Below are 9,575 nucleotides of genomic sequence, written 5' to 3'. Positions count from 1 at the left end.
TTTCTACATCCTCCGTTTTCCTTAATGACATATATTCTTTTTTTTCTCTTAAAAAAATAAACTTTGCTGTCTTTTCTAGTAGTGATTTTGCCACACCTACGTTGTAGGGGAGTAATGAGAAGTAAATGAACAATAGATGCAAAGCACCAAGCACCGTGCCAGGCACAAAATCTGCGCACTACGAGCGTTAGGGGAGAAGAGTCGCTAGCCCAGCGTCTCCACCTCCGAGCCTAGCCCTCCGTTCTCGCGGCCCCGGGGCAGATGGGGCAGATACGCCTCCTACGCCGACGCCGGCCCTGTCCAGCAGGCGCGGTGCCCGTAGAGCCCGCCGCCAAGCCCGCCCTGCGGACGTGGAACCCAGGCTGCACCGCCCCACACAACCCACCGACAGCCTCGCGCGACAACGCGTGCATCTACGGCCCCGCCCACGTGACGTAACGCCAGGGGGCAGGACAGAAGTGGCCCCGCCCCAGCCCTCTTCCGATTGGCCGCCGTGCTGTCATCACCTCGCGGGAAGCTGGCAGGGTGTGTGCGCGTGCTTGTGCGTGTGTTTGTGTGTGTGTATGTGTGTAGGGTTTGCTTTGTCATTCATAGCCCCATCGCGGACTGACGCGGCAGGCCTGGCGGAGCGGTCCAGAGTCCGCAGAAAAGGTCCCTAGCACTGCCCCTGGAGGCTCCTGGATGGGGTGGATATTGCGAACCCCTTACATAATGACGCGACTGCCTGGAGCACATGTCAGCGCAGATCCAGCACATGCTGCAAACTCAGGCCTAATCGGTGCTAGTGATAGCCTACAATGAAAAAATCATGGTATACTCTAGTATAGATTATAATACAGTGAGATGCACTCCAATAATAATGAAGTATACCGTCGCGACAAGGCATAATATAGGATGTTATATTTATAGGGCCTATTTATAAGCCTCTATTTAAATCTTTTCTGATAGGCCCAGGCACCGGCCCAGACACCATAATGATTGGCTCACTTTTCTGTCCTTCAAAGAGGCGGGTTCTGGGATCCGTTTAGCCTCAGTGGGCCCTGGGATTGGCCAGCAGCGGCGTAGCGGCGCTTTCGATTGGCCCCAAGGGCCGTCCGTCGGAGCTGAAGAGGCGGGGCCGGTGGCTGGCTGGTGCTGGGGCGGGCGGGCCCCGGAATTGTCATTTCTTTGTTTCCGAAGGCGGAGGCTGCTCTGAACCCCCCCTCCCGTCCCACCCCCTCCCCCCCCCGGGTGCTGGCTCCATGTCTGTGTGACCGGCCCCAGGGGTAGAGTCCAGGCCCGACGCAGGGCGGGCCGGCGGCGGCGGCTTAGGTGAGAGACGGCGGCGGCGGCAGCACCCGGCCCCCCAGCGGGAGGATGAAGCGGCGGAACGCCGACTGCAGTAAGCTCCGCCGGCCCCTAAAGCGGAACCGGATCACCGAGGGCATCTACGGCAGGTGAGCTGCAGCGTCTCCGCCTCCGCCGGCCTGGGCCCCGCGGCCCCCGGCCGCTCCGGTGGGGCCCGGCTCCGTTATGTAACCCCGACTAGGCCGCACGCTCGCGCCGGGGGCTCTCCCTTGGAGCGTTGCACTGGGGGCCCTCGCCCGCCCGCTGGGGGTCCGCCCCGGGGGCGCGGGGCGTGGCGGAGAGCCGCCGGCTTGGCTGCGAGGGCGCGGCCGGCGCGAGCTGAGGGAGCCGCCGCTCCGCCGTTGGCAGCGCCGGGGCCCCGCCGGGGGAGGGGCGGCGAGCCCCCTCCCCGCCCGCGCTCCCTAGCAAGCGCCGACCACCCCGAGCACTGTTCCGGGGACCGACCGCCCTCTCCTGGTCCCCCAGCCCCGCTCTAGCTTGGGTGTCGCTGGCCTGAGCCAGGAGGCTCGAGGACCATATGCACTGAGGGGGAAAGGCTGACAAAGTTGGGAGCATACAGTGCACCCGTGGTCTCCTGGCAAACCGGGCAGGTGGCCACGTTGCCCTTTCTGTCGCCTTCTACTTCTCTTACGGGATCTCAAACTTGGCACTGAGGGCTTAAGCCGATACCCCCAAACCATGCCCTATGGCCCCACTCCAGACTTAAAAGGAGCTGATGATGATTTTGTCAACAAACATTATTTTTAACAATTACAAGCGGACAGTTTTCTTCGAACCTTTCCAAAAGGATTTTCTCCAAAGTCGCAATTTTTTTTTTCCTCCAAAAGGAAAAGTGTCCCTTTAAATAGAAATTGAAATCAGTACGTACTCAGAGGGAAGAAGGATAACAGGTTCATGGGGCAACTTAGGGACAGTCACAGCTTCCCTGAGCAGAATTTGTGTATGGCTGTTATTTTCTGGTTCTTCTTAGGATGTTAATTCTAAATGATACTTACCTTGATAAATTATTTCAGTGGAGAAGTAATTAGTTTACAAAGGAGAAGTCTCAGCATGTGTGTATAGGTTTAATTGAGTGCTCATGGTGTTTTACAATTTAGCTCGTTGAGCTGTGGGACTCAATATGTGAGATAGCTGATGACACCCTAGTTGTCGTAGCATACATAAGCGCATAACTGTACATCTTGCACATGCTATTGTTTATACAAATGGAATGATTACTTTTCATCAGCAGCTGACTGTTGTAAACATTGGGGGTTTTTAGTTCAAGTTTAAAAGCATTAAGAAGTCAAAGTGAAACGTTCTTGAATATATTCTTATGTAATGAGCCATATATCATAGGAATAATTCATTCATTCAGCGAATATATACACTATGTGGTAGGCCCTCTTCTAGTCAGTAAGAGTATAGCAGTGAGTAAAACAAACCAAAATCCGTGCTGAATTAATCAAGACTGTTTGTTTTAACTGAAATTGTAAAAGAAAAGAAGCTTTTTTTTTTTTTCTATAGATTTAATGGATGGGAGAAAGATCCCTTCAAGTTACACTATAGTTCTTGATTAACGAAATGGCTTTTTTCCTGGCTATTGAAAAAGATTTGAATAACTAAATAGTGACACAAGAATAGAAAAAGTATATAAAGCTGAGTTGGTAGACAATGAACAACTGTCATTTGAATGGCTGCTATTTACAGTAACATATGATGATGTACCAGCATTCAGAGCAAGAAGATGGGGAATCCCATATTGTTTACACATCTTCTGTTGTATTTCAACTTCTCTTTGTATTTGGACAAATATGCCCAGTTTAGTACTGGCCCCATTGTAGCCACTCTGTGAATCAGTGCGAAGTGAATTCATTTTCTAATGAAAATTATTTTGCAGATGGTCTTTCGGAATTTTAATTCTTATGTTAAATATTAATAGTAAATACATTATGCAAGTGTAAAATTTTAAGAAACCAACAATGCTTCCACTCTCAAACCTGTTTACTTTTCTCTGTTTGGCATTGTTTAATTGTTGATAAAAGACCTAGATATATATATTTTCTACCTCTCTTTCCTGTTGGAGCATCGTATATCAAATAGGTGTTTCAGTTATCTGTTTCTTAGTTTATATTATAGGATATTGGACTGAAGAACAAGATCATAGTTTTTTCTTTTTTCCAATTCTGTTTTTAAGAAGATAGAAAATTTCTAATCATTTCTAAAGCAAACTGAATGAGTGAGCTAGTTATAAATTGTGATGTTTGAGGATTTGTGGATATCAAATTTCTGTTGATCATCAAATGAAGTTTATACTAAATTGTTTTCACATCATCTGTTTTCCATTTCGTTTCTTACCATCTGGCCAGTTTTGCTCTTATTAAACATCTCTCTCCCTCCCTCCCAGTCTCTGTTGACAGTTTTGACAAGTACTGTCCACTGTCATAGCATAACCTTTCGTGGACTTACTATTTTTATGTTCTCAGTCTGTATAATGTTCTGAGCTTTGACACAGTTAAGAGGCAGCTATAGTAAAGAGAGCGCTGGGCTGCTGGTATCAGGAAACCTAGGTTCACTCTCAAAATTTCACTGCAGGAGCAGGGCATCCACAACTTCCATCCCCAGTTCTCATCTGTCAGATAAATTTTGAGAACTAAAGGAGATACATACACAGTTTGTGAAACTCTATAAATTCTAGCATGCTGTAGAAATACTATTTGCCATGTTATCACATGTTTGGCTTATTCTTTAAGGAGGCAGGAAAGACTAGAAGATTTGGTAAAACTATAAACAAAAGTTAAGGAGTTAAAATAAGGGTCAGTTGCTGCTTGATCTTGTTGAAAAAAATCCTGTTGCTGATAATACTTTTTTGGAGGGGGAATATACTTTTAATTATGGGCTCCAATCCAGCAGCTGTGAGGGAGGTGATCGTCAAATGATATCATTATTGTCAGTGCCATGGCAGTGACAGAATTTTGGTTCAGGGGCAAGGTAGAAGGAAAAGGGATTGTAGACACTATAGTAACATTAGCTACATTTAGATATATGCCTATCATTTGAAAATGGAAATATATAGAAATGTGTTATTCCAGTCAAGGTAATAATCAAGAATGAAAGAAAGGAGCCTGACCTGCAGTGGTACAGTGGATAGAGCATCGATCTGGAATGCTGAGGTCGCTGGTTCAAAACCTGAGGTCACCAACTTGAGCGTGAGATCGTCCACAGGTTCTTGAGGTCACTAGCTTGAGCCCAGGGCCGCAGGCTTGAGCAAGGGGTTGTTGGCATGGCTTGAGCCCAGGGCCGCAGGCTTGAGCAAGGGGTTGCTGGCACGGCTTGAGCCCAAGGTCGCAGGTCTTATCCCCTTGTCCAGGCACATACAAGAAGCAATCAGTGCACAACTAGGTAGAGAAATGAGTTGATACTTTTCTCCCTCTCTCCCTTCCCATCTCTCTCTTTAAAAAAATAAAAATAAATAAAAATTAAAAAAGAATGAGAGGAAGGAAACAGGAATGGCAGTTGATCATTTTCTTTTTATATAATTAAAGGCTGAAATTCAGTGTCATTTAAAAATAAAATCTGAGCCAGCACAGAGCTTGACACACGGTAGGAATTCAATGCTCAATAGATGTTTAGTGATTACCTGGCAGGGGGAGTACCATGATCATGTAGGTGGTCTTCCCAGGGTAGACTCAACCCATCGCACTCTGGGTGTGCTGACTCCTGGGATTTCCCCAAATGTGGGCAACTCGGTTGCATAATTTATGATAGTGGGGGACTACATTCGGGCCGTCCCCTGAAAAAAATATGATGAGTGAATGAATTGATACGTGAATATAGGCTCATCCACTCCACTGGTTTAAGAACCTGCATGGTTCAGGGAATTATGGAGGGTACAGGATAAGACAAATAGTTCTTTTGTCTTCAAGGAGTTTACAAACTAACAGGCCATAATAATTCTCTCTTAAATTTGTGCAGTGGTTTTGAGATTCCAAAGAACTTTGAGTTCTGTTCAAATAAAAATATTTGTGTTGACTTAAATTTTAGTTTGCCATTTTAGTGGTTCACCCGATACATTAACAGCTTTATTTTGCTTGGTGCTGTTTTATGATGAAGTAGACACTGAGGAAATATTTTCTAACTCAGGTGAGTAGATGAGAACTTTGGAAGTTATGAACAAAAGTTATTAATAAGGGAAAGTAAAATAAATAATTCTACTTAACTGTTGCATTTCAGAGGTCCCTATTTTTTGTTGTTGTTTTTTTACAGAGAAAGAGAGAGAGAGAGAGAGTCAGAGAGAGGGATAGATAGGGACAGACAGGAACAGAGATGAGAAGCATCAATCATTAGTTTTTCTTTGTGACACCTTAGTTGTTCATTGATTGCTTTCTCATATGTGCCTTGACCACGGGCCTTCAGCAGACCGAGTAACCCCTTGCTCGAGCCAGCGACCTTGGGTCCAGGCTGGTGAACTTTTGCTCAAACCATATGAGCCGGTGCTCAAGCTGGCGACCTCAGGGTCTCGAACCTGGGTCCTCCATGTCCCAGTCCAACCCTCTATCCACTGCGCCACCGCCTGGTTAGAGGTCCATGTTTTTGTGGCAGTGATTCTCTTCCTGGGCCTGCCTTCACACACACCAAACACTCCCAACAGTCAGATCTATATATACATGCAGTGATTCTCCTGGTGAAGTGAGTTGGAGTGCTGTGTAGATTTTAAAAGCCTTAAGGGGGATTCTGTCTGACTCAGCCACCTTGCCATACTCCTTACTCCCTTCCACTTGAAATCACTGACTTTATATTAGGAAGATGAGGAGATAAGGTATAGTAAGTAGAAACAGTAGAAGCGGAAACATTTATGTTTAAAGTCTCTGCAGTTAAAATTGTTACTTACCTAAGTAAGTATAAGAATTTTAAGTAAGGCCTGTGCTTTAATCAGCAAACTGTCTTTGTTACCTATGTGAAGAAAGCACCTCCTCACTTGTGAATTTATGAATACTTCCTGTCATCGTGCTGGGTTCTGCATGTAGCATGTTTCCTGAAGTTTAGGCAGTGCAATACTGTACCTGACTTACATTTTTATAACTTAATCCCTTAAAAGTAAGACTGAGGACTGAGGATTTTGCTGGCAGATATGATACTTTTTCCCATCTCTTTCAGGGAAGAGTTTTCTGGCCTTTAACTTTTTAAATGGTCAAAGTTTGCATCCTTCTCAGCTTCCTAATGTTCTTTTTCAGACGGTTGTCTGAATTATCTGGTCTCCAGAGATCTCACTTTACTGCTTTTCCTGCCTCCTTAATGATGTTTCCTAACCCTGGTTTTAGACTCCTTTGGGCTATGCTTATTAAGGCCGCTGGATGCTGGCATGACCCTTGGCTGCCTTGGTTTTACATGTGTTCTGCAATTGAAACCCCAGATATCAATGTTGCAACCTCACAGCCTAAAAGCATTTTGGTAATCTTGATAGGCTTTAACTTCAACAGTGCCGGACCTGGTATAAAAGTGATCAAGTCGGTATGGTTTTAGAGGGGTTTGGTACAATGGGGTAGGTACAGTGAAATATATTCACTAACCTTTCCAGCGAGGTGCTTAGCTATAGTTTTTACTTGTAGTTTCTATGAAATACATTTAAACAAGTCTGTCATACTGGAATTTTGTACTCAAATTTTTTCTTTCTTCCAACTTCCATTTATGATTCTTCTTTGCTGAATACTCTGGGCAGATTAGTTTCATTAGATGTTTTGAAAATTTCTTTAAATTGCTGCTACTAGTTGAAGCTGGGAAAGGAGGGAATATGATCTATTTCAGGTAATTTGCTTAAAAGGTTCCTGTTTTATCAGTGATGTTCTCCTTTTTCTTCATATTGATTCCTGGTGGCCTTTCTTGAATCTCAGTAGGTTTGGAGATTGATTTTAATGGTGGACTTAATGACTTAGTAATTGTTTTTACTCTCTGATATATTTGAATATGGTGGACCCAATTTGTATTCTGTGAATACTTACTATATTTCCAGAGTTTTTGCGTTTGGCCAGTTCTCCCAGATCTTGCTACTGCTTTTAACCCTTTGGGGTTTTACAAGTGTTTATTGTATTTTGTTTTGCTATCATCCAGGTGATACTTTTACGGGCATGTAACAACATATAACTTGTATTCTTATGTAATCTGCAGGGTCAGAAAGAAATTTTACCAATATAGTTAAGACCTCTAAGTGAAATACTTTAGTTGAGTTACTTTCCTTGATGAAATTTAATGTGCTCTGCAAATATATATATTGATTACTTTATTCTCTAGGCTTACTAGATTTGGGTATACATATTTTACTTGGATCATTTTCAAAGAATGGGTCCAGAAGAAAAATGAGTTGTCTGTTCAGCAAACTACATAAGTGTAATGATACATACAACAGAAGAAAACATGTATTCTTTGCCAGACTTTATTCTGACATTAAAAAACATTTTTATGTTACATTTTTTTGTTATGCTTTTTAGAATTTTTAAAAAAGAGGGGTTAAAAAAATAAAAAAACGACAAAAAAGTTATCTTTTATATAGATACATTCTTAGTGAGATTTAGTAAATTCGGCAGGTCCTGGCACGAATGTGTTAAGTTTTTTCATTCTTGTGTTTATGAGAAACATGAGCCTGATGTGTCCTAGCGATTTCTTCAATGTTTGGGCATATAATATTTGAAAGGCAAACTCTCATTTCCTCGTCAATACATTGAAGAATTCCTCTCTCTTTACTCTTAATTGTGTTGAGTGTAGAAAACTGCTACCATACATATTATCTTAACTTTACACCAAACAAAGGATAGAAGAAACTTGCCTCCAGTCTTTCCGGGAAACATGGGGGTAGTGTAAACAATCCAGCACCATAGTTTAACAGCCTTTTGCAACCTAATCAGGCAAGTGAGGTGGGGGTTGGGCAGACTCTCAGCTTACAGCCAACTCCCCACACCTCTGTCCTCCTCTGTTGAAACTCCAAAAACCCTGTTGGTTTTTCGGTCCCCAACAGGCACATATTTCTCTGGAATACCATAGGGTGCACCTGGAAATCTACTGCGCACTAGTGTGCCCTGGTGCACACTTTGAGAACCACTGCTATAGGCACATGCATCCTGGTAATGGAAATGTTCAAAAATGTAATCCACTGTTAGAGTATATTTGTTGAGGCTTTATATCTTCATTTTAGCATTTACCCAACTGACATCAAATTAACCTCAGCTCATCAGCTTTCTAAGGTGCCTGTCTCCCCTGAAACCCTGTCACAGCACTGGCCTTTATTCCTTGTATTTTTTCCTAGGCTGCTCTTAAGGACGATGTGCTCTCATTGAGTCATGAGATTGTGACATCAGAAGTAATTTATCCCTCTCCCCATCTCCTCTGTTGACTTTTCTTTCTTAATTTTTTTTTTAAGAGGTTTTTGCATTCAGTGGATGAAATGGTGAAACTAGTCCACTTGAGGTGTATCCGTAGATACCACCTATTCATTTGAGCCGCTTGGGACTTGTTGCCTACCAAATCCATTTTAATAACTTTATTGAAATGTATACCCCTTAGTACCTTGCTCTGTTTTTATATTGTATTACTTTGTTCATTTTCAAATACTTTTAAAAACCAAGCCAAATAAGCTGCTCGTACTGAAGTCAGTACTTAGCCTCTCTTGTAGCCAGGGACACTTGAATCCGAGCACGAATGAGTACCAACCAGTATTACTTAGGTGAGAGAAATACAAGGCTGGAGTCTTCTTTCTCAGATGTAATAAGTATTATTTTCTCATCTTTTTCTAAGCTTTACAAGGTAAAACTCATGGTTTATTGTGTTTCTGGCTTTTTATTAATGAGGTTTTTTTATTTTTAAATAAACGTGTTTATTACAGGGACAGTTCTAAGAGTGAATATTCTTGGAAAGCAGTTTGCAGTTGTCCCATCTTTTGTACCACTTGTTATTTTTGTAAAGTACATTGGACTTAAAATATTTTTTTTCTGCAGAGCTTCATAGTGTGTTTACAAATTGAGTTTACAAATTGAGTTTACAAATTAAGATACTGAAGGCTTATTCTCTCATAAGGCACATCTGCTCGTTTTTTAAAACTTGGTTATGTTGGAGAATTAAAGAATTATATAACTTGAATATGCACGAAGGTAGAGATATAAAGAAGGAAAATAATATTTATTGAGCATCAAGTGTGAGATAAGAAAGTCCAGTGTGATGGATTAACAGGTGGGCTTTTTCAAGTCCTATCAATTTGGGTT

The 9,575-nt window shown here is 42.8% G+C and overlaps 1 protein-coding gene and 1 non-coding gene across 3 annotated transcripts in view; both read left to right on the top strand.

The window, feature by feature from the left end:
• The first annotated feature begins 1,217 nt into the window (after window positions 1-1,217).
• The window catches only part of MACO1 (macoilin 1), a 72,535-nt gene continuing 64,177 nt past the window's right edge, over window positions 1,218-9,575 (top strand). For both annotated transcript variants that reach the window (XM_066270067.1, XM_066270066.1), the window contains exon 1: window positions 1,218-1,436. In XM_066270067.1, the coding sequence (XP_066126164.1) occupies window positions 1,357-1,436 (80 nt within the window). In that variant the 5' untranslated portion in view covers window positions 1,218-1,356. The remainder of the gene's footprint in view (window positions 1,437-9,575) is intronic.
• LOC136332494 (U1 spliceosomal RNA) lies at window positions 4,959-5,122 on the top strand. The gene has a single exon (XR_010730748.1). It is a non-coding gene; the product is annotated as a U1 spliceosomal RNA (small nuclear RNA).

This window comes from Saccopteryx bilineata, chromosome 3 (assembly GCF_036850765.1).
Source record: "Saccopteryx bilineata isolate mSacBil1 chromosome 3, mSacBil1_pri_phased_curated, whole genome shotgun sequence".
In the NCBI taxonomy this organism is placed as follows: Eukaryota; Metazoa; Chordata; class Mammalia; order Chiroptera; family Emballonuridae; genus Saccopteryx; species Saccopteryx bilineata.
The sequence above is the reverse complement of the archived record's forward strand: the minus strand, read 5'-3'. Positions and strand labels throughout refer to the sequence as shown.